This window comes from Colletotrichum truncatum, assembly GCF_014235925.2.
Source record: "Colletotrichum truncatum strain CMES1059 chromosome Unknown Contig_0002, whole genome shotgun sequence".
Lineage (NCBI taxonomy): Eukaryota > Fungi > Ascomycota > Sordariomycetes > Glomerellales > Glomerellaceae > Colletotrichum > Colletotrichum truncatum.
Genome location: NW_027222399.1, coordinates 6,832,394 through 6,855,841, shown reverse-complemented (window position 1 = coordinate 6,855,841; position 23,448 = coordinate 6,832,394). Strand labels below are relative to the sequence as shown.

The 23,448-nt window shown below is 48.0% G+C and overlaps 10 protein-coding genes across 10 annotated transcripts; 2 read left to right on the top strand and 8 right to left on the bottom strand.

Annotated features, from left to right (window-relative positions):
- Window positions 1-4,084: 4,084 nt before the first annotated feature.
- Window positions 4,085-8,010, top strand: CTRU02_204843 (l-ascorbate oxidase; the record flags this gene model as incomplete). Its single annotated transcript, XM_036721321.1, has 6 exons — window positions 4,085-5,428; window positions 5,488-5,763; window positions 5,818-5,973; window positions 6,451-7,560; window positions 7,631-7,800; window positions 7,854-8,010. The coding sequence occupies 6 exons, from the start codon at window positions 4,085-4,087 to the stop codon at window positions 8,008-8,010; spliced, it is 3,213 nt and encodes a 1,070-aa protein (XP_036587305.1).
- Window positions 8,011-8,204: 194 nt separating this feature from the next.
- On the bottom strand, window positions 8,205-9,927 carry CTRU02_204842 (major facilitator superfamily transporter; the record flags this gene model as incomplete). Its single annotated transcript, XM_036721320.1, has 4 exons — window positions 8,205-9,191; window positions 9,248-9,431; window positions 9,489-9,572; window positions 9,638-9,927. The coding sequence occupies 4 exons, from the start codon at window positions 9,925-9,927 to the stop codon at window positions 8,205-8,207; spliced, it is 1,545 nt and encodes a 514-aa protein (XP_036587304.1).
- Window positions 9,928-11,503: 1,576 nt separating this feature from the next.
- CTRU02_204841 (uncharacterized protein) lies at window positions 11,504-12,523 on the bottom strand (the record flags this gene model as incomplete). Its single annotated transcript, XM_036721319.1, has 1 exon — window positions 11,504-12,523. The coding sequence occupies one exon, from the start codon at window positions 12,521-12,523 to the stop codon at window positions 11,504-11,506; it is 1,020 nt and encodes a 339-aa protein (XP_036587303.1).
- A 565-nt stretch (window positions 12,524-13,088) lies between these two features.
- Window positions 13,089-13,986, bottom strand: CTRU02_204840 (uncharacterized protein; the record flags this gene model as incomplete). Its single annotated transcript, XM_036721318.1, has 2 exons — window positions 13,089-13,662; window positions 13,727-13,986. The coding sequence occupies 2 exons, from the start codon at window positions 13,984-13,986 to the stop codon at window positions 13,089-13,091; spliced, it is 834 nt and encodes a 277-aa protein (XP_036587302.1).
- Window positions 13,987-14,885: 899 nt separating this feature from the next.
- Window positions 14,886-15,208, bottom strand: CTRU02_204839 (uncharacterized protein; the record flags this gene model as incomplete). Its single annotated transcript, XM_036721317.1, has 2 exons — window positions 14,886-14,993; window positions 15,062-15,208. 2 exons carry the CDS (start codon window positions 15,206-15,208, stop codon window positions 14,886-14,888), a joined length of 255 nt encoding a protein of 84 aa, XP_036587301.1.
- Window positions 15,209-15,779: 571 nt separating this feature from the next.
- CTRU02_204838 (hc-toxin synthetase) lies at window positions 15,780-16,178 on the bottom strand (the record flags this gene model as incomplete). The annotated part of the gene is made up of 1 exon (XM_036721316.1): window positions 15,780-16,178. The coding sequence occupies one exon, from the start codon at window positions 16,176-16,178 to the stop codon at window positions 15,780-15,782; it is 399 nt and encodes a 132-aa protein (XP_036587300.1).
- Window positions 16,179-17,107: 929 nt separating this feature from the next.
- CTRU02_204837 (hc-toxin synthetase) lies at window positions 17,108-17,383 on the bottom strand (the record flags this gene model as incomplete). The annotated part of the gene is made up of 1 exon (XM_070204426.1): window positions 17,108-17,383. The coding sequence occupies one exon, from the start codon at window positions 17,381-17,383 to the stop codon at window positions 17,108-17,110; it is 276 nt and encodes a 91-aa protein (XP_070062189.1).
- Window positions 17,384-18,047: 664 nt separating this feature from the next.
- On the bottom strand, window positions 18,048-18,878 carry CTRU02_204836 (short chain oxidoreductase; the record flags this gene model as incomplete). The annotated part of the gene is made up of 1 exon (XM_036721314.1): window positions 18,048-18,878. The coding sequence occupies one exon, from the start codon at window positions 18,876-18,878 to the stop codon at window positions 18,048-18,050; it is 831 nt and encodes a 276-aa protein (XP_036587298.1).
- Window positions 18,879-19,776: 898 nt separating this feature from the next.
- CTRU02_204835 (uncharacterized protein) lies at window positions 19,777-21,965 on the top strand (the record flags this gene model as incomplete). The annotated part of the gene is made up of 2 exons (XM_036721313.1): window positions 19,777-21,787; window positions 21,835-21,965. 2 exons carry the CDS (start codon window positions 19,777-19,779, stop codon window positions 21,963-21,965), a joined length of 2,142 nt encoding a protein of 713 aa, XP_036587297.1.
- A 208-nt stretch (window positions 21,966-22,173) lies between these two features.
- CTRU02_204834 (uncharacterized protein) lies at window positions 22,174-23,250 on the bottom strand (the record flags this gene model as incomplete). Its single annotated transcript, XM_036721312.1, has 1 exon — window positions 22,174-23,250. One exon carries the CDS (start codon window positions 23,248-23,250, stop codon window positions 22,174-22,176), a length of 1,077 nt encoding a protein of 358 aa, XP_036587296.1.
- Window positions 23,251-23,448: the final 198 nt, after the last annotated feature.

Genomic DNA, 23,448 nt, shown 5'->3' with positions numbered 1-23,448 from the left:
GAAATGGTGACATTTGTCGGTCAAGATCGCATGGTTGATATGCAGGTAGATGCGTAATAGTAGGTGGATTATTACGGGCCGACTGTACGGCGCTTGCTTGGTTGATTGGGTGATAAATGTAAGAACCACTCTCCGTGCCCTTACCTTATGCAAGATGGAAGCATTTCTTTATCATTGTTTCCAATGGCGAGGCTAGAAACCATTTCGTTACCGATATCACAGTGCGCTAACGACTCGGCTTGCTTCTACGACAAGGTCTTATACAACATAACGCTGTAAGCTTATGTGAAATAAAAGACAGTCCTCAACTTATCTGTGTCAAAATGACTAAATCCATCTGCATTCCAAGATCTTCTGCAGCTTGTAAGCAACATCTTATGGGGGTCATCACGGTCAATTGGGGAGGCTAGCAGCCACTGACTGGATTCTTCTCACTGACGATGCCTTTCTGCAAGGCGGATATATACAAAATTTGAATGGGATTTAGGATAGAACAGATGCATCAACGACGATCGACATATGAATCCTGGAATAAGTCAATTTCACAGTGGCTTGTATGCCTAACCTACCTTACAAACAGAAGGATAACTAAATACCGCACGCCAGCGCTATGGAGGCGTGCAGTTTACTTGGAAATCCAGATAGCCGTCAATCCTACTGTAATTCAATTGATATGCCCCAAGATTGTTCAATACAGAATATGGAAACACATTTGCAACACACATGTTTCCTAAAGCAAGCGATCGCATGAAACCTGAGCATTAGTGTTGTTAATCTGATAGATCATTTCCTGAGATTATATTATTAAAATCACGAGGCTGGCTATGTAGCAGAGAGACCGAGGGCTTACCCTCAATAATCGGTCATGATGAAGGTATCGGCTGACGCTCTGCCAACCCACGTTGAGGTGGTCCGAACACCTGACACTGCTACACATCACTCAAAAACATCAAGTTCAAGTGAGCCATTCTTGTTAACTGCCCGACTAGGTTTATATCTTTTTACTCTTCCGTGTGAGAAGTAACATGTATCAGTTAACTTCATGTTCACCTTTGTATCAACATTTGCAATCAAGCTCCCTTACTTAAAGGTATAAAGCCCTATAATGAAAACTTGCGCCCTAGATAATGCAATCTACAATGAACAGCTATTTTCTCATTGTCAGTATCACTACATACTGCCCTATTTTAAGAGTGTGACCTGGAGCGAAGCCCTGAAAACCGTCTGTGAGGAGTTTCCCACCCCCATGACTTTAATAATGTCATGTTATATGGTTATCATATCAGGGTAAGAAAATGAAAACAATTGTGACTACGATGCTCATTGGAGGCAAAGTTAGTGTGATTCAATTTTAATTTAGATACGCTGAACAGGCCTTGTCCCCGTGGAATTCCGAGTAGGGAGAAGATTGTGAACCTAAATTTGCCGGAAGAAATTTCACACACCCTTTGTTGTGCTCAGGGATCAAAATATGGGGGGCATCAGTCGACTAATGGCAGAGCAGATCTGGCACATGTAGTGCGAGATCCCATTTCGTTTTTTTTTCTTCTTTATTTTTTCCTCTTATGATCAGGTAGCAATTTCCCACCTGAAGAACCCTCAAAATGCTGGGATGATAGCCGTTCCACAGCCTTGTCAACCTTAATTTGTGGATTAATGTGAGTGCTCCACGAAGGCCCCTTGTCTGCTGTGACCTATGCCCCATGGGGCCGGGCTGAGGCACCGCAGCAGCTCAGCAGCTCATCCTAGTTCCAGCGACAATTCAACCAGTACTATAGGAATAAATGATTAGATCATGTTTTAAGAAGGCACTTATAATAGTTCATGTGTTAGCGGTAGCGAGGTAGACGTGTTGTTAAGATTGAACACTTTAGGAAAAATATACTTATATTTAACTTGACGTGGGGGGCATGACTCTGCAGAATTCGATGAAGGAGACGGACTTGTCCACTGGTAAAAATAACCGAAGGATCGCCCTTCAATGGTTACAATTGTTGTGCGAACTGAAAATTGTGCCGATCATTTGAAGTACCCTGACCAGGATCACGATGTCTATGTATAGAACATAGAAGTTTTCGATCCATGCATCAGTTGACCGAAGAGTTAGCAAAACAACAGTATATAATCTCGCGACGTTGATTCGAGAGCTGTCTAATCCCTCCGGCAGAGGATGCCTTCACTGCCGCGGAACGTTGAGGATCTGTTGCAGAAAACCAATAGTGACGATGGTATATTAAGAATGATTATATTTGAGTGATTTCAAACACCTCATATACCATGACTGCTTAGTGTGCTTACTTAAGGCTCAAGGGTGTTTAGTGGTTGCTTAAATGTTAAATTTTATAAATAATATGGATAATCGGTTTCTGACAGCCCCGGAAGCACCGAAGTTTAGCAATTTCGATTTCTTTTAAGCCTTCAACGTACATTCATGTTGCCACAAACTGCGGGAACCCTGTTCACAGCAACCAGCACTACCCAGTGGAGGACATGGCATTGACGTAAACGACCAATGCTTGACGATCGGTGGTCAGCTGACCGCACGATCTGTCGCACCCAATCATAGAAGGTTGCAGAAATTCGTTCACTAATGTACAGTAGTACAAATTAATAGCTATGCGGAGCTGTCGGAGTGCATTTGGGCATCTCTTCGGTTGGACAGACATTCTGCTCGTTTGGAGAACTTACGCCCCGCATTGAAATGGTAAAGTCAACACTTCTCTTACGAGCCATGTGCAGATGGTTACCTGAGCTCCAACATCATGAAAATATAGTGAGTGATACCCTTTGGTTAGCCAGAAAAAGGTAAAAATGAAAATAAATCAAAAGGTACGCCGGATCTTGAGATAACAAAAGGATTTACGCAATACATAAAATGTACCTGATCCTAGGTTGGTTAGCCTTTGGACGGAGTCCTTTCACATATGGTGGTCGCTCGAAGCCATCCACCTGCATTCAAAAGTAGTCCAACTCTACACTTTATTCACTATTGTCAGCCTTCTTAGATAATGAGTCGCCATTTGAAATTCTTCAACGCCTTTCCTTGTGCGTTTACAGGATCTCATGTCGGACGTTGAGATGTGGCTGCACACGGCTTTGTTCGTCTGGAGTTGGCGACCTACTGCTTAGGCTAGTTAGATTGGATAAGATTTAGTGCGGAATACTTTGGAAAGGGTTCTACTCTGAAATACAATCACCTCCGTTGACTTTGGAGACTTAACGGAGTTTTCAAAAGGCACAATGCCGAGTTGTGGGGTTACTTTAATGCAGTCCAAACCTTAACAAGTTAAAAACATCCACTGGGCCAGGTTCGATGCTCAGTTCAGTTTAGGTAGGCTTGGGCAAAGTCATCAAAAAAGCGAGCTGTTGATTGGGGGGACGCATTTGAAAAGTCATCGCATAAACAAAAATCCATTTCTTGACCAAAGAACATTGGTATTTTGATCATTGCGATACACTCCGATATAATAACTCAACAATAGCCGATTTCAAGATGAACGCGCTGGCAGACTCCCCGAACCCATCAGCATGATGCTCGAACCAATTGAGTGGAACGGCTCCATATAATAAAAAGATCTTGGCGACAGACTCGGGAAGTCCGGACACGAGTTCGGCCTGGAGCATAACCCTGTAAACGGAAGGCTAAGTTCTTACATCAAAGAAACAAGGACAGTTAATTCCAATTTTCAGTCAGTACAGGGATGATGAGAAGTCTATTGTCGGCAACTGAACATTCATTACCCCACTTCAATAACACTATTCGTTTTCAATCCTAACTGAAGGCGAATAGACTTTGGGGTCGCAGAACCAAACAAAACCACCCCCCGACAATCGCAATGTGACTAGCAACATCGCATTCCCTTTGTGGTAAGTGTAACGGTAACTTTATTAGTTGGAATGAAGGGGAAGAAGTGGAGCGCTCGGATTCGTACTGATGCTGTGCGGAAAGAATGCCAGCGGGCGCAAGTAGTATAGACTGTGATGAGACAAACACTGTTAAACATTAGATGAGGGGCTCGTGAGCTTGGATATATTTGTTTGAAGCCCCCTCCTTCATCCTAAATCTCTCAACGCGTCAATCATCATGCTGTCATTCGTTTCTGTTCTTTGTTTTGTCGTCTCACTGACGCAAGTCGGAGCTTGGGCACCACGTACTTCTGGACACGGTGCTCCAGGCCATTATGGAGGAACACATGAGCATGGCGCTGCGTTCACCCCGGACCACGTCTTGAGGGTGACCTATGAGAATATTTCAATTGGCTGCCAGACGCGCATGTCAGCAGTTGTCAATGGAAGTCTTCACGGGCCAACTCTGAGGCTTAGGCCAGGAAGAAGGAGTTGGATTAGGGTATACAACGACATGGAGGAATACAACACGACAATGCACTGGCACGGTCTTAGCATGCGAATGGCGCCCTTTTCGGATGGCACGCCAGCAGCCAGTCAATGGCCGATTCCAGCAGGGCGGTTTTTTGACTACGAAGTCTATCCTTTGAAATCAGAGGCCGGCACATACTTCTACCACTCGCACGTTGGCTTTCAGGCCATGACAGCATCTGGGCCTTTGATCGTTGAAGATAAAGCTCAGCCTCCATACGCCTACGATGAAGAGCGAATCATCTCTTTTTCGGACTATTTCAACAAAACCGATCACCAAATCGAGAAGGGCTTGACCGCTACACCATTCGTTTGGTCAGGCGAAACCAACGCAGTTCTCATCAATGGTGTCGGTGTCTCTATTGGTGAGACAGGAGGCAAAGGAGACTGTAAACTTCCGGTGATTGATGTCGAGCCGGGAAAGACTTATCGCTTGCGCTTCATTGGTGCTACCGCCATCTCACTCGTACAAATGGGCATAGTCAACCACGAGAACTTTACCATCATTGCCGCAGATGGCTCATATACCAAGCCGCACTCAGAAAGGTTCATGCAAGTTTCTACAGGTCAACGCTTTGATGTAATTTTCAAGGCCAAAAGCGAAGAGGAGCTGGGCGGAACAACTGACTTCCTGATCCAATTTGAGACCAAGGACCGCCCAAAAGTCTATCACGGTTATGGTATTCTTCGCTACTCCAAGGCAAAGCCGCAGATCACCGAGGCACCTACTGGCCCGCCTTTAAAGTTCTCCAACGAAACATACAGTTGGGCTGAGTATGCTTTGGAGCCTTTGAAGCCTAACAACTTCCCCAAAGCAAGCGAGGTGACCCGTCGCGTACACATCGATAGTAGACAGCTCACTTCACAGTCAATCATCTGGCAGATGAATGGCCTTGAATGGAACGAAACATCGTCGCCGTACGCAGGGGACAAGCCATACCTCATCAATATCTATGAGAATGGTCCCGCTGCAATTCCTAATTATACCGCGGCGGTTAACAACAATGGCTGGGACCCGACAACACTCACTTGGCCAGCAAAATTGGGCGAGGTAAAGACTTTTACTAACTAATTCACTTTTCCCATGATCATCGACTAACAATTGAGAAGGTGCTCGAGATTGTTCTCCACAATACTGGTTCCCTTGTCAACGGCAATGGTGGCGTGGATTTCCATCCCTTCCATGCCCACGGGGGTCATTATTGGGACATTGGAAGTGGCAATGGAACGTATAACGCCACGGAGAATGAGAAAAAGCTGGAGAACTACAACCCTGTACGCCGAGATACGACGAACCTGTACCGATATGGCGAAAAGACAACGTCAGGTGCCAACGCCGGCTGGAGAGCCTGGCGCTTGCGTGTAGAGGACGCGGGCGTCTGGATGGTATGCATCATTTTAATTTTCCAAAAGCAAGTTACAAGCTAACAGGTATCGCAGATTCACTGTCATATTCTGCAGCACATGGTGATGGGCATGCAGAGTGTCTGGGTCATGGGAGATTACCAAGACATCACAGGCGTTCCATTCGTGGATGCGGCTGGATACCTCGAATATGGCGGAAATGCGACTGGCAACACCACATTTGCACCCAGAGTAATACACTTCTTTGATGACGATGGTGATGATATATAATCCATAGACTTAATCAACTATGAAGGATGCCATAGCCGACACGTTGGCTTGACAATCTTTCCAAGTACTACATCACAATCTTTTCTGGACCCGCAACAAGGATTTGTCTTCTACAACAGTGAATCAAAAACTCACAGCTATGCACGTTTTTGAGAGTGGACCAGCTACTGGTGTTCAACACAACGACAATGACTCGTGTAACGTGAATTTCAAGGTTTAAGAGCAAACATAAAAATGTTTCGAGTTGTGATTCTTGGCGCTGCCAAGTGTAAGAATGCTTTTTGTTTGTCATTTTCTATCCTAGCCAGCGACCGGAAACTATGACTCTATCACGTTTGGCCGCGCTTGGCACTTCTAGTGCAGGAAGCGTTTTACAGTTGCTTATTGTTTTCGTATGTCATTGTATGCCTAAGAACAACGCTAGCTAAACCTTCCCAGGTCGTGCTTTACAGCGCAGGAAGCGCGATATACAACATCTTTTTCCACCCTCTGAGGCATTATCCTGGCCCTCGATTATGGGCGGCCAGTCGACTTCCATGGAACCTTGTCAATCTCAAAGGCAACCTAGCCTGGAAGATCCGCCAACTGCACGACAGTTATGGTCCAATTGTAAGAATTGCGCCAGATGAACTCTCATACACCAGCTCCTCCGCGTGGAAGAAGATATATGGCCAACGTTCACCTGAATTCGTCAAGTGCTTCGATGGACGCGGAATCGCGGGACCAAGCGTTACTAACCCAGCGGTTCGCAATGGCGGAATCGTGACGGCTGACCAGGAGCCACATGCTCGACTTCGCAAGGCAGTTTTACCAGCCTTTAGCGACCGGGCGTTAAAAGAACAAGAAGAGATTCTACAGCTTTACGCGAGCAAGTTGGTGAATCAACTTCGATCATCAAGCCGGAGCGGAGCTCCGCAGGATTTGGGAAAGTGGTTCAGCTTGGCTGCATTCGACATTATCAGTGATTTGGCCTTCGGTCAGGCTGCCGGTTGTCTTGATGATGCGTCTCAGCCGTGGTTACAAGTCATCGGGACCCGAGCAAAGAGCATTGTGCGGTATCAATTTGCCATTCACTATGGCCTCGAGGGATGGCTGGAGTGGCTTGCCCCGAAAGCGCAGAAAGCAGCCTTGAAAAAGCACGGCGAATTGGCAGCTGCAAAGGTCAAGAAGAGGCTTCAGCAAACAGAGAACAAGAAGGACTTCATGAGCTACATTCTAGAAAACCCGCAGGCTGACTTGAGCAACGCGGACCTTGTCAGAATGGCTTCTGCTTTTATTGTCGCAGGCAGCGGTACCACCTCGACCGCACTTTCTGGTATCACATACCTTTTGTGCAGCAACTCTGACAAACACATCAAATTGACACAAGAGATCCGAAATGCTTTTTCCAAAGAAGAAGAAATAACAATCTCTTCGACAGGCGAGCTACGCTATCTGAAAGCGGTTATCGAAGAAGCATTGCGGATCTATCCTCCAAGCCCCAGTGCTCTGCCGCGTTTTGTTCCCGGTGCTGGAGAGGAGATCGATGGGAAATGGGTTCCTGGAGGTGTATGTGCCCTCAAACTTCCATAAGCTACATTTAAGTCCAACGGAAATGCTGACATGTCTTTTGTGGCAGACGGCGGTAGGAGTTCATCAGCTTTCAGCCGGCCATTCGAAGGTCAACTGGACAAGGTCCGGCGAGTTTATCCCCGAGCGCTGGATGGACAGCAGTGCCGAATTCAATGCAGACGACAAGCCTGCAAGTCAACCGTTCTCTTTTGGCCCCAGAAATTGCATTGGCAAAAGGTAAATACCCAGCATCTACGACTAAAAATCTGCTAATTGACAATTACTTTCAGCATGGCCTACGCAGAACTGCGGATTGTTATGGCAAAGCTGCTTTGGGAATTTGACCTTGAACTCATTGATGGTTCTCAGGACTGGATGGATGAGCAGAAAGTTTACCTTATTTGGCAAAAAGTGCCGCTATTGGTGAGATGTCGCTCTAGGTTCTAGCATAACATATCCTAAGGTAGCTCGCAATCAAGAGACTCAATTATTGGAAGACTTGTCTAACGATGAATGAGTTTTGGTCTTGATACATGCTTTCATTAAATTTGTCTCCCAGACTTCAAGAGCTTGATTATCTTTGATCGCACTTATGTAAACCCCCTAAGTGCAGATTCTGCAGAAGAGCCAGTCGACGTTCTTTACATAACGTACGGCTGGTATACCGTTCCATTGCGGACTGCTGTGCGGTACAACTTCTTGTTTGATTGATAAAGGTAGAACTTCAGCCCCATAGCGCTGGCACAGGCAATTAAGCCCATCACCATCATCATGATGAAAGCCAGACGGTAGCGTGGCTCGTCTGAATCTTCGAAGAAGTAAGGAGCAATGAGATTGCCGATCTGGCCGAGAACATTGACTAGCGCAACAGAGATTGCACGCTTCTCAGGCGTTCTGCCCATAGTGTTGGAGGTCCAGGTGCTGATGAGAGGATTGGCAAAGTACATGCCTCCAACATAGATGAAGGAGGCACCATAGCGTGCGTTGCGATTCTCAGTAGCCAAGCAGATGATGTAGCCGATACAACCGAAAGCGATGGGTCCCGCAAAGTGGTATCCTCGCTCCTTCGTCTTGTCAGAATGCCAGGCATTTACCAAAGATCCGATGGCGGCAAAGATGTAAGGAGGCGCTGTCAGGACAAGAGTTATGGTGTTGTTGTACCCAAAACCACGAACGATGGACGGGAAGAAATTGGAAAACCCATACGCCGCAGAGATACCAATGTTCATGCCAACGAGCAGCCACATCTTGTAGTCGAAGACGCTCATCTTCAATCCTTCCCAGACACCAGCCTTGGCCTCGGCGGTGGACACACGGTCGGCCAAGATGCGGGCCGCAGCGACTTTGCGCATATCTTCAGTCATGGACCAACGAGCACTACCGGTGGTGGAGTCAGGGTAGTCGGGAAGGATAAAGAGAGCAATCATGGCAAGACCTGCACCTGTGCAGGCCAACACAATGAACAACCACTGCCATCCAGCCAGGCCATAAGACCCCTCCAGTGTTCCAAAGACAGCTGCAGCAATGAGACCCGCTGTACAGAAAGCGAGAGTCTGTCCTGTGTAAAGAAGCGCGCATCGGAGAGCCATTTCCTTGCGCGTATACCAGCAGGACATGACATAAATTGCCTGTTATCACCAACCGATTAGCTCGGCAAACAACTCTGATCTGTTTAAATACTTACGCCTGGAAACAGGGGTGCTTCAACCACACCAAGAAAGAATCTCACTGCGATGAGACCTTGATAATTGTTCACGCCGCACGTAGCAGCTGATACGCCGGACCACACCAAGGCCATGCAGCACAGATACAAACTGGGTCGCACCTTTCCGATGATCATGTTGGAAGGAATTTGGCCTAGGACATAACTGTATAACATGTTAAGAGGGAGTTCCCGAATATGGAGTGGGTGAAGATATACTAACCCCACGCTGAGGATTGAAACAGCAGTGCCAAATTGGTAACCTTCTAGGCCGAGATCCTCATCCAAAGTGCTGAGACGAGCTTGTCTGAAATTTTATCTGTTAACATCACATTCGGTGGAGTTTGGACAACTTGAAGGCAAAAAACTCACGCAATGGAGGCGCGATCCAAATAGTTGAAGAGGTAGAGAACCCAGAGGCATGGCATCAAGGTCATATCTAGGCGCTTGACAACTTGCTTCTCCAGTTCTCTCCAATTAGGGATACCTAAAGCATCGATTTGCTCTTCGGGAGAAGGGAGCAACTCTCCCTTCCCTTCTCCATAGTTGGCCTCGACAATTGACGGTTCCTGGTTGACCTGCTCGGCAGTCTGCTTCTCTGTGGTGTTAGAGAAGGGGGCGTTACCGCTCGGCTGAGCAGAAGGTTTGTCTTCGGCGGCCATTACTTTGCGCTGTTCTGAGCCGGCGTGGAATGGAACTGAAACAAGAGTCGAAAGCTGTGTTAAGAAGACAGAAACCACCGCCAAAAAGAGAAGCGCTGTTGCTTCTTATAGGAAAAGGAATCATGGAGAAAACACCAACTACTGCCCTTCTCCACGAGCACGACATGACCACAAGCTCTTTTCCCGTTTCTCCATGTCAATCCACCTGTGAAAGTTATTTCCCCAGACCCCGCCTCCAGACTAAATCACTCCACAGTCAGCATCTGGAGCAAGCTTTTGCCTCAGTTCTTCCAGAACTGTATCCGAACCGCCACGTTTAGGATCCTTTCACACAAACCCCGCTCAGCGATGCCCACAGATCATCGAGTGGGGTTATTGAGGTTTGCATTAGAACTATCATCCGAGAGCATGACCTGGAGCTTGTCCCGGACTCATCACTTTGTACGTGCCTTTTGCGATGAAGTCTCCGTGATGAGGTTGACGTGCGGGCTTGGCGGACTCGGCATGCTTGTCATAGAGCCGCCGGGAGCGATACCATCTTCGGATTGGCCCAGCCGGCAGACGGCAGCCGATCGACGCTCCTTGGCCTTGATACAGATCGGGAAGACTCGGGCAACGAGAAGAGAGGCGACAAGCTGTTTCGGTAATGTAAGCAAATAATAGTGATTATTGCAAGGTTGTTGTGGATTTGAAGCTGGCGGGTTGAGGAGCGCGGCGGGCCAAGATGGCGGGCCAAGTTATCCAAGACCCCAAGACTTCTTGGTTTTCGGGAGTTGGCCGAGATAGCACAGCGACACACTTAAAATCTGGCGCGATAATGCACTTGGCGCAGAAGATACGATTGCGCCCAGCAGAGCCGCCTTGCTAATAAAACAGGGATACAATCCACAATTCCCCTCAGTACGCGTAGTTGATATCGCCCTTGAAGATGCTTTTCGGAGACCACTTAAAGATCCGATGGCATCCTTACCTTTCGCGGTTCCCTCAATATTTCCTGTATTTTTTGCTCATAACACTTGGTTCATTGCATTGACTTGAATCAGTGATGAGTAGATGAAGGCGAAATTATCAGCCTTGGGCTGACTTTCGGTGCATGCTGGTGAACACACAACTTACTGTTTGCTCAACATTCAAGGCTCTAGTACGCTGAGCGCAGAGTCACCGAAAATGGCCAAGGCAACTGAAATCCGAAATTCTGATTCATTTTGGAACAGGAGGGGAATGATGCATGAAGTCGTCACTTTGTTTATTTCCCAAATTCTACAACTTCAGCCGCAGGTTTACAATCGCAAAAGCAACCTTGATGCGTCCTCTCATTTAGGCTCCAGCCTTGAAGTCGTCCCTTGTAACTTCTCTAGGCATTCTGACACGCTTGGATGTACTTTGGGTGAAGGAGAACCTTCTTGTACTGCTCGTTTTCATTCATGCTAGAGCCTTAAGTTACGAGAGTACAAACCTCGAAACATCAGAAGATGGATGTACAAGAAGCATCCAATATGAAACCACCTATTTAAGGGTATAATCAGTTGACACTCAGCTGTCTTGTCTATTGTTTTGTGTATTGATGCCCAGTGAATCATGTGACCTTGGTAGATGAAGACCTGATCTGTCGCACAGCCCATTGTATGCATTCCAAGTAATCGGCGGAAAGATGTGATTCTATGACACTCAAAATTGTTTGGGGCACAGACTCATTTCTAAGCCAACACTTCGGGTCCAATCGGCTAAGCAGAACACACCAGAATGCCATGATGGCTAGTGCTTCTGGGCGTTTGCGTTCAGACATATCATGCAAGAACTCGTCAGATACGGTGGCCGCAAAAATCATGGCCGCAATTTTGGAAGAACCATCTTCCGCCTTCTTAGATATTCGAAAACATCTCTTTAAAAGTTGAAAGTCTTCATTGTACAGAGATAGCTGTCCTTCACATGGAGATAGTTCATCAAGCCTCGACTCCAGTGATTGTATCTCTCGATCGGATTCCAACATTTCGTGTGAGGGAGCCGTGTCAGACCAAGATGACAGAGACCCGATTAGTGCGGTCCATGAGGAGTTGTCAAACATGCGATTCTTCAACTGACGCACGAGAGTACTACAGCCACGAATAGGAAGAATCCATGCAGGAGGGCCCGAAGGGTCCTGGTTGAAAAGAAGAGAGGCCGGGTCGTCGAACGCAGCGAAATAGTAGTTCGACATGAGGGCTGAACAGGCGAACAAAGCGTGAGCTTGATGTTCTGCGTGTTGCGGTGATAAAGCGTCGCGGAACTGCCTCAAGGCCTTTGCTTGATGGTCACAGGCAATGCGCAGGTAGTTTGCTGGGTCGTCTGGATGGAGGTGATGCAGATGAATAGCAGCTACAGCTAGCACTTCATGCAAGAGGTACGGGTACATCGGCGCCAGGGTTGGAAGAGCTGTCTTCCATGGGAATATCGCCTCATTTTGGCTCCTAAGAGATAAACAGAGGGAGGTAGATGTGATGAAATGGTTGAAGAGTACAAAGTCCGAGGCAACGTAAGTGTCTGAAGCGACTGGGAAGTTATTGCTCCCGTAAGTCTCTGAAGCTGAAGGTCGGGGTAGATTGTCGGCAGGATCCATAAGGCCTCTGACCAGACTGCAGGCCAATGATAATCTGGCGCAACGGCTACAGGGAGTCCGTTCGTCACACTTCATGTCGCTAACATCAGAGCTGAGTTCGGAAGAGGGGTGTAGAGTGATGGCTCTTGGACACCTACCTTGATCTTCTTCCTCTTGCACTCTTGGCACCCGTTCCTGGACTTTGTGTGTGACCTCCGAGCCTGTCCCATGATTATGAATAGCGATTGGCCGCAAATAGAAGGATACAATTTGAAAGGATTAGGCCTGTCCCTTATCACGAGATGTTTTGCCGTCCTAGATTGGCTACCTGTCGGGTCTTGGTTCGGAATGATTTGGCGCAGATTGGGTAAATGGGCTAGTGGCAAGGATACAGTAATGTTCCTTTAAATTGAAATTAAGGGTTTCTACTGGAAAAACTTCGGATTTTTGGCCTCTGTTTAGTGCTAACAAAGGCACCGTCTCAGGCTCGACCACACAACTACTAACGTGGGTACTGATAAGACTATTCACAATCGCCCAGAAATAAACCAGCAATCACCGTTAGCTGCCAAGAAAACAGACTGATTTATTTCCGTTGAAAGGACTGTCCCACGTCTACTGCCTCTCTCAACACACTTGCATCAAGCACCTCGGCGTCTTCGGGTAGTTTCCGAACATCCCTCGTACAAATGCCAGCAAAGATGAGAATCAACGTAGCAGCGACCTCCTCAAATAGATAAAGCCCAATCCTCACGCCGATTGAGCCTGTCACTGCGCTGAGAGATCGCTCCTGCGTTACCAGATATGCCAGAGTCGCAATCACTCTGACACCGACTAACGGAAGTGAAACGAGCACGCCGATTAGCAGCAGTCGACTGACGTTCTTTTGGGGATGGCTGTCAATGCGAAGGTAGCCCGCAAAGGCCGATAGAGTTGTTGCGGCCGCTAGGGATAGCCAGCTTAGGAAAAGAATGACGCCGCCCACCTTGGCGAGCTTCCAGCCTTGAGCGACCACATCCTCCGAGGTATTGCCCGCGAGCTTCGACATACCGATCGCAACAAGAACCACTCCGAGCATTGTCAGCGAATGGTGAAGGGTAGTAAGCCGTTTTTCTCTGTGGCTGGAGTGGCGGTTCTCTGGAATGCCGTGGTAAAATCTTCTGCGTGACCGTTAATTCTGTAGTTGAACGGGGTCGTAGGGATGGTGAGTTCGACCATACGTACGCTTCATGGAGTATACCAGCCAGTGATAGAAGGAGAGGTGATAATCCAATGCTGGACACAACGATCGAACCAGGGCTTTGGCTGTCGGCCAACCCCAAGCCGGAACTGATAACCTTGAGACTGCAAAACAGGAGGAGGTAACCCCATCCTAGATATGCGGATCCTCGTTTTCCATGTCGCCAGAGAATGAAAAATGTCGGCAGGGATAAAATGATAAATATCACGAGAACGGCTATCAAGTAAGGAGTGGTATTGGCCATGTTGGCACGGTTCTGATAAAATGTCAAGTGAGAGAAGTTAAAAGTTGATATCGGGATAAACGTAAATCGGCGTGGTGCCGAATTTGAGCCCGTGAAAACTTGTAGGCTCCAATTGACGAGCAAAACTGTTCACCAGTCGTGATCGTTGACATGCAAATTGAACTGAGGGTTGATGAGCAGACAGGGTCTTTTACTTCCACCTCCTGAAAGATTTGTCCTTCACTTTATAATCTGATCACTATGAATACTACTAATGCTCAAAATTGAAAACACCTGAGTGAACGATTCTGAAAGGCAGCAGTATAGCGCTAGTTCAGCTCACAACCTCACGATCTCTTACACTGCCCGCTGAAAGAATGCCTGACACGGCATTTACTGCCTTACCCGGAGACTGTACGATCCATTTCGGCCCTGACTAGCGGCGTTCGCACCAAATATGTATGGGGCCAGACGTGCGTTATCGCAAAGCACCGGTAAACATGGAAATAAGCCGTGGTGGGGGAGAAATGATTTGCGAGAAAGACGGGACTCTTCAAAGCTTAGCGCGAGGTTGCTGGTAGCTCGAAGCCGTTATAGCCGATTTCTTGCCTGAGACGGGAGATTGATGCCTTATGCGGACGCGATGCGGATGTGGCGCAGCGATGCTAGAGAGTAAGATAGTAGATGCATCGTCTAAGCCTTAGATAACACAAGAGGTTGACTTTTTTTACGGTTGTTTTTTTGCCAACTTTAATATTCAAGAAACTTGAAAAACTAACATAAGCCACCCCTTCCACCCCGCAAGCCAGCAAACTCATCCACATCACACATAACAACAAGCAAATGTAAAATATGAACAATTCAACAGGTATATATTCATAACATAGCTACCGCATATTCAAATCCTCAACTTCCCCATCTCACGCCTCGCAAGCCTCACCAGTATCCTGCGTCGTACCCAACTTATCGTCGCACGCAATATCAAACTTGCTCCTGGCAAGAGCATCCGACTTTGCAATACAGCAAATCTACCCAATTCATCAGCACCCATTTTCCCCCCACCAACCAGCAAAAAACGAAGGGACACAAAACTTACGCCTTTGCCAAGAGGCTTGCCTCCGGAGCCGGAACAGATGCCGCCGTCCTCAATCACCTTGTTGCTCACGTCCCTGCAGAGGAACGTGGACTTTTGGCAGAGGGCCAAGGTGAAGAAGAAAGTGAATGCAGTGAGCGTGACCTTCATTTTGAAGTGACTTGTGAATAAAAAATGGCGTATGAGATAGATAAATTATACCAAGAGAACAAAAAGGCGATCAACGCTTGGCAGTGAAGAAACAAGAATCAACTGATAAATAAGACGAACTCGACATCCAAGAAAAAACGTCAGTTCATCCCCCTTTTATATTACCACGACCCTCATACCGCATCTCTTCGCCCAGAAAAAGCCAATTCGACACAAGGCGTAGATTAGTTAGGTCAGTGGACCCCCAAATGGAAGCACCCGTCACCGCCGGTCCCCCGAAAAAAGAACCGAGTCAGTTATCCCCCATAATTACAAGCAAGCCACGCCGTCGGGCACGTCTCAGGACGTCTGAACGTGGGCTTTTGAAACGTTGACAACGGCGTTGGCGAGGAACCGTTCCCTGTCACCTCTGGCCTATATTCCCCGCCAGCCCAGCGATCAGAGGGCGGGCTGGGCGGAGGAGGGCCACTGTTCAAGGTGCCGACGACGTTCCAGAACGCCGGGTTGGAGGTGACGGTCCTTAAAATAGAGTTTGCCCTCTCGACATTAACCTTCGAAATAAGTAACAGAATCACCCGTGTAGTTCCAGCTCGATTGTCTTAGCATCAGTAGGCGACGCAGTAACCCACACGTCAGCGTATGCTCCGGATCGGCCATTGATTTCAATGCTCGTCCCCTCAAGTGGGCCGTATTGAATAGAGGATACAGCTGTAGCGTCGGAAGCGGGTAGGTTCTGGTACTGAACGACTGATGAGAAGCGTTCCTGCTTCCATCTAATACACCCTGACCGGACGAGATGGCTAAGCCCAACAGTGTGGTCCGATAGACCGGCGATATGTTGTTTCTGGACCTGCTGGGCAAGCTGTTGAACCATGGGTTCCATACCAGTATAAGATGCACTAACGGCGAAGCCTGTCGTGTTAACCCGAACGGGAATACAGTCCAGAAACGCCCCGGCCGAATCTTGCATCGACGGGGTTCGGGTTCCCGGCAAGACACCACGTGTCCGAAAACGATATCACGAGAGGTCGGGCGGGATCTAACCGCGAGAACGACTGCCCAAGAGGCCTTAAGCACCGAGGCAGGCGTGACGCAAGGCATATCGACATAACGGAAAGCTATAGTGGAAACCTTTCGACCTTCCATCAGACCTAAGCTTGACGAGGGCGGCTGTGGTAGGCTACCCTGCTCCGGCTGATGGGCTTGAAAGGCGACCCGGGTGATATCAGAGGCAAGCAGAAGTGTATACCAGAACTTCTGCGCGGCTTCTGATACATCCGCTGTTATGTAAGAGGCAAATTCTACGAAGTCATAGTCTTGGTCGCAGGTCCTGGCATCTGGACAATGGCTATCGTTGTAAATGCTCCCAAAGTTTCGAGAGGTACATACCGTCGTATAACGCATTGGAAAGGCGGAAGATGAGTTTTAAGGCAGATGTAGCTCGGTGACGGACGATGAAAGCCTTTGTCAGGCAGTCACCTCATGCCAGCGGCGTCCTTCGGCCATTTTCGATCAAATTAGCGATATCAGCGTCCATTGTCATCACCGGTTCAGATGCTTCTCTGGGACCGATATCGTGCTTCTGTAGTTGTACCGCTTCAAGCGGACGAATATTTTGGAGAAGGCGATTTTCTGTATGAAAGAAAGATGACCGTAGAACCGGGTGTTGCATCAACAGAGAACGACAGGCTGTCTCAAGACGGGTGCTGTCAAGTCGAGAGTCAAGGCTCAGGACGAAATAATTGAGGAAACCTCGAGAAGCTGCCGTGTTAAAAGACAGCACTGCCTCCTGGAAGCTCGTTGCAGGAAATTCATTGCGCATATTTGGAGGTTGGGGGCATACCAAAGCATCAATGGAATTAATGTCGCTGGATGAATAATTGGCTTTGCTGCTCTGGCTTATGTTGGGAGCTTCCAAGTCGGAGACGTCCTGAGTAGCACGATGCCGATTTCTCGGTCAAGCTCAGCTGCCATGTGAGATAATACAGGAAATCTCATAATCGTCAAGACGGGCAGCCGGATGCTCTCTTCGAGACCGGCAGCGATCAGGCGCATAGCAAGAATGCTGTCACCGCCAATGCTAAAGAAATTTTCGTCAGGGTCAATAGATTCTGCCTCGACTTTAAGTACCTTTGCCCATAGTAACCGAGGAACCTTTTGTGATGGGCTCAACATGTTGTCAGGCGTCTGCGCCCCCAGTGCGTATTCTAAGTTAGCTCATCACATGTCAGTGTCTGCGTCTGTATGACATTCGGCCTTCTAGCAGTTGCATAGACTCCCTGTAACTCTGGGGATGAAAGATATTCAGTCGCTAGTTGTTGTAGGTTTTTGCGATCGAGTTTGCCTGATGCTGTTTGCGGGAGATTCCTCATGGCGAGTAATGCAGTAGGAATCATGTGGGGTGAAAGGTCCAAATTAAGTTGACTTTTGATGCGTCTAAATAATCCCTGATTCATCCAGTACTTATCATTCTCATCTTGGTTCTCATATCCTGTCATCCGTCCCATTTCAGGAGGAATAGACACAAATGCCACCAAGACGTCTTCGCCGCTGGCTTGCCTTGCGGTGACTATGGCTGCCATTACTGTAATACAGCTATCGACGTCGCCACCCAGAGAAGCATTCACTTCTGACTGTTCAGTATTAATAACAGCATGACGATTACATATGGCTTGTGGATGATGGAACCCGAAGGTGTAATGGTTGATTTCGGGCTTTATATTGACGTTGACCTATGATTCGGCAGCTACTCTAGATTAGTGATCTCAAACATTGCAAGGATTCCATTCAAACGGACACAATGACTTGGTGCGGGTTGCACTTAAAATCAAGGATTTATCTAACCCAGCGCAGGCATAACAAGCTTGTGTCCTCCATTTGCGCTAATTGCAGCGCCGTTGACCCAGCGGGCCTCTTCACTAGACAGGAAGCCGACGATGTATGCGATGTCTTCGGGAACGCCGATCCTGTCCGCCGCAGTTGTGTCTCGAATCTGTTGGTCCAGATAACCCGGTGGCATGAGGTGTTTACTAGCCTTAATCGTGTCGGTGGCTGTCAAACCTACAATAACACTGTTGAAGGTAGCCTTGGTCGATTTGCCGAAGCTGTCAGCAAGCGATCGCGTATAACTCTGCAAGGTAGCTTTGGTAGCTCCGTACGTCATGGTCGGGTCCGGGTTCGATTGATATGCCAAAACGCTCGAGATGTTGACTACGCGACCTCCATATGATGGCAAGTGTGGGATGACAGCGGCTGTAAGGGAAATCGGCGCGTAAACGTTTGCCTGCATAAGCTCAAGAAAAACAGGCAGTGTTGTTTCTCTGATTGGCTCGACTTTAGAGGGGTCGCTCAAGATAGCGTTGTTGACAAGTATGTCGATGGTGGTTGTGGATAGGCCTTCGAGCGCGGATGACAAGACCTTTGTGCCGAAAAGGGGATCAAGAGCGTCTGCTTGAATGGCAACAGTCTCTTTCACTCCTAGCTCCTGACACTGATCTAGAGTTGCCTGTGCCGCTTGGGAGTTGGTGGCATAGGTAATAGCCAACTTTGTAAGGCCTTTCCGTGCCAGGTGAATAGCGATGGCTTGGCCAATTCCGCGTGATCCCCCTGTTACGATAGCTGTCTTACCAGACAGTGACCAGGGTGCGACTGACGAAAGAGAGCCGGACATTTTGATTGTAAATTAGTTGCTCAGTGAATAGACGGATTGAATGAATGGCGTGCAGAGTGCGGTATCTGATGTAAAGAAAAATTGGTCGATAACAACACTCATATTAATACTTATTCCTAGAATGGGACCGTATAACACGGCCTGCTGCAAAATCATTCACATTGCAAAGTCCGCCCAAAGGAGTTACATCGCGTAGGCGGAGAAAATGGAGACAAATCGGACATCGCGGGTATCGTGGGTCACACACAGGAGCACATGCAACACAGATCACTATGGAAATGGGGCTTAGAGTGCCGTTCGGGTTGCAGGGAGGGATGTCTGTTGTTGGGTCGAAACTCGAAATATGCAATCTCAAGCCTTTGACCGCGGTACCTTTTCTATTGCGCACGGAAACGGCCCAACTCTAGGCCGAAAAACTCCGTAGAAGAAGAAAAGTCTCCGAGAGGAGCTATCACAACCCGGTCGGGACCATAGCAACAACCCGTCTCCATCTAGTGAGAGATACACTTTGCGGAGATGACGTTTAGTTCAGCCTTCCAGAGGGCAAATGCCTGTTCTCTCGTAGTAATAATGCAACGAGAGTTTCATTCCTCAACCATTTCTGCTGAACAGTGGGCATGGACAAAACGAAAGTACTGGCTTTTTTCCAAAGTTGTAAGTTTCCATTCTGGTCGCCAACGGAAAAATCGCTTATACAGTCCGTTTCGCTGGCAGCGTCCAAAAATCGGATTTTAGCCTATTAACCCCGAAAATCAGTAAACTATCACAACAGGGGTCAAACTGGCCCAACTGGCCCAACTGGTGTAAACTGGCCACTGTAGCCCAATTGGGCCACTTTCGTGGGGCCCACGTAGTGAAATCTCTGTAAATTACAATATCTCGTGAAAAGCTTTTCGTGATGCCTCCTCGGCGGGCTCGGGCCCCCTCAATTGATAATACCACTGGGCCGGCGAAGCGAAAGCGATTGAAAACAGCAAAAGCCCTAGAGACGAATACAACAACCGGCTCGCCGTCGAGGGTAGTTATCGTACGTACGAGGGCGAGGGCGAGGGCGCAGGCGTCAGAGCCAGCGAAGACCCCAGTTAAGCCACCTCGACGCCGTCGGGTAGTGGTGATCCCTTCCCCAGCCCAGAGGGTTGCTCAGTTAGCAGAAACAGAGACAGGAATAACTCAACAAAACCTCGAAGTTGACGAAGTCGAGGAAACCCAACCGGCAGGCCACTATGAACACCAAGCTATTGGGCAGTCAACGCCGGGCCAGCGACTTCAATATAACCTCAACCTCGATGAGGATCCTTTTGCTGTTACGCCGGCAAGGCCTGGTCGACGGCCTTTACCTGATACCCCAACTCCTCGACGAACGCAACCACAGTCAATCAATTTAACTGTTACGTATACTCCTCTCTTCTCAGGCGGTCGCTCGCCGCCAAAGCTTCCTGAGACTATATACAAGTGGATATTTGACGAGGAGAGCGAAGTTGGTCATAAGTTGATTATCCAGTGGTCGAAAATCGAGAGGGATTTGGCGAAGCGAATCGACGCCCGTTTAAGGGCACAATATAATATCGAGAAGAGCTGGATTACCACGAAAATCGCCTGGAGAAGAATAGGATTAAAAGCAGTAACTATTGTATACCGCGAAGAATTCGCTGTTGACAGTGGCAACTGGCCGGTTGTTCCATGGTATGATATTTCGAAGCAAATTATCGAGAATAGTCGCCTTGGTGAGGTTCTTGTCGATGTTGAACTGGCCTACTCTGTCACTCCTACTGTAGCCGCAGTAGGAGAGCTAGAAGGCGTAGGATCACCACGAGGGCGACCGTCTCGACTTAGTCAACGTCAGACTGTAACAAATACGATGCTTCAAGCGATTGAAACAGAAGGCGATCGAAAGAGGAAGTTATTTCGAGACCTTCTTCGCCATAATCAGTGTAACGATTCAGCAACCTGTCAGAATACCTCGTCAGCTGATCCAACAGTTAACTGGTGCTGGGTCAACGCAAGAAAACACTATAAACTGACCGTATTTGATTTCGAGAAGTGGCAAGAAGCTATTCAGAAGGGCGAGGAAGGCGTATCAATATCAAACCCGCCTGCCCGCCTAATTGTTGATCTTGTTCAGCGTGAACAACGCGATATGAAAAAGCCCGATAAATCAGCAAATCGAGGAGGCCAAAATAGCCTAGGTGAAAAGTCTGCTAATAGAGGGCTTTCAGACACACAAGACCCAGCAAATACTGCCAATAATAATAGCGCAGTAGTCAACTTCTATGGCCTACCTCCGCCAGGCGGCCCAACGCAATATTGGCCAAAGTTGCCGCCGCCAACGATGCCGCCCCAATATTGGGATCTTGAGCCTCAATTTCAACCGCAGTCAGGTGATTACTCTGCCCGTCGGCAAGTAGAGGCTCCGATTCGTTCTTCGTCGCCAGTTGTTCCTGATTCGCCCTCAAAAGCAACACGCCAAGTTGATGAGTTCGTTTCGTGGTTTCTAGCTGTGAACGGCAAGAAGTTGGGTATTGACGAAGTGAAATTTACTCCGTTAAAGGCTTCAATAGTCAGTCTCCGCGTTATTCGTGATTACCCAGACAGCTGGTTCAAGGAGGTAGGGTTTTCACCACAACTTACCGCAGCAGTGAGAAAATCGATCAAACTTTTCACTACAACACAGCAATTTTACCTCCAACAGAGCGAACCTCTCGCCGCTGTACAATCACTCGTACAGGCAACGAAAAAGCCAGCAGTTGACCGTGAGGTTGAAGACGAAGTGTATAACCGACTTTTTGACGAGCGATTCGGAGAAACAGGCAATATCGAACGAAGCGCTAGTAAAGTAGGCGAAATAAGCGTTCCAGCGGGTAGGATCTCCTCACCGCTGCCAACTGGCGATATTGAGTTTGGTCGAGGTGGTGAGTAATATTGACGGAAGTGACGGCGTCAACTAACCAGAAACTAGAATTAGACCTCTTCGTCTCCTCGCCGCCGCCACCAATCCTTCCTCCTAATACCGAACAAAATCCGATCGAAGTCTCAGACTATATATCGTCGCCTTATACCCAAGAGGAAGAGGAGGTTAAACTAGGATAAATAGCAGCGACTACTGCTAGCGGAAAGCTTTGCTTGTGGATGTGAGCTGCCCTGCAACACCCGGGAGGATCAACCCAAAGACCGTTAGGTAGGTAGCAGAGCACTTTGATACGCCACGGATACGATTTATTTCACTATAGGCCTGACTTGAGGTTGTAAATACAGGCATTATTCATGTTTTTCTTCTCCTACTTCTCCTACTACAAGTTCAACAACTATTTACTACAAGAGGTGGATTCAACTCTCCTCCTGCCTCAATATACATATCGCTACTCGTCATAGCGTCACAGAAGATATCCTGTGTGCCGTCGAAGTTGATATATGAGTTACGGAAGTGCCCAGCTATCTGTGGGAGACGTTGCCCAACCTCAAGCGCGCAGTCGCGGAGAAACTCAGCAAAATCACGCTCGTCTAGTTCGTTAGTATTCCACGTACGGAATGTCTTTTTTACATGCTTTTTGAGGTCGCCAAAATACTCCTCGATGGGGTTAAAGTCAGGTGAGTACGGCGGGAGGAATTCGAGGCGTACGCCAGCGGCCTCACACGCTTGCCGTATATCCCCTTGCCGGTGAAAAGAAGCATTATCCATTATAATCACTGACTTAGGCCCAGGGAATATTCCACACTTTGGCAGTAGAAGTTGCTGTATCCACGCAGAGAAGCCCTCGCCATTCGTCGATCCAGTATATACCAGCAAGTCTACGATACCGTCAATTGCGAGTGCTGGCAGCAGTTGTATCCGTTGACCTCGCTCGAGGGGAACTGACCGCGTTGGCGTCAGACCCTTAGGCGCCCAACCCGTCCTTCTTCTTCCAGTGTTTTTATCAACGCCTGATTCGTCTACGAATATTAATTGTTCTGGGTGGTATCGACGTATACGATATAACCAATCGTACCGTAATTCTGGGTTTCGTTGTGAAGCAATTATGTGGGCTTTCTTTCTCGTCCAGCCAGCTGCGTGGAGGTGGCGGCTCAACGTTGATTTGCTGACTTCGAGGTTGAACTGTTCGTATAGGAATTCTTGCATCTCTTCGAATAGGAGGTCGTTACGATACTTTAATAATTCGAGAAGTTCGTTCCGATGCTGTATTTCCATCTTCTGCTGGCTTTCACGCCTTCGAGGGTATTGTTCTACCTCGCCAGTTATGTCGAATCGACGACGCCATCGTCGAATCGTTCGTTGGCTACAGCCAACCGCCTCTGCGATTTCTTCGTCGGTTTGAATAACAGAGGGAAGAAGTAGGTTAACTTTCCTCAGCTGGAGTTTTGAGAGACGTGGCGCCATACTGACGCGTTGAAATGAGTAGATTTGACGATACGGTGGCTAAATGCAGCTGAATGCGACCGTTGTAATTTTCCCAGCGAAAAAAACGGAGTTTAGCATGGGTTTGCATTAACCCCACCCTAGGGGGGTAAAAACTCGATTTTTGGACGCTGTCAGTGCAACGGACTGTACATCCTCTTTAGGCAATTTTCGCCTGAA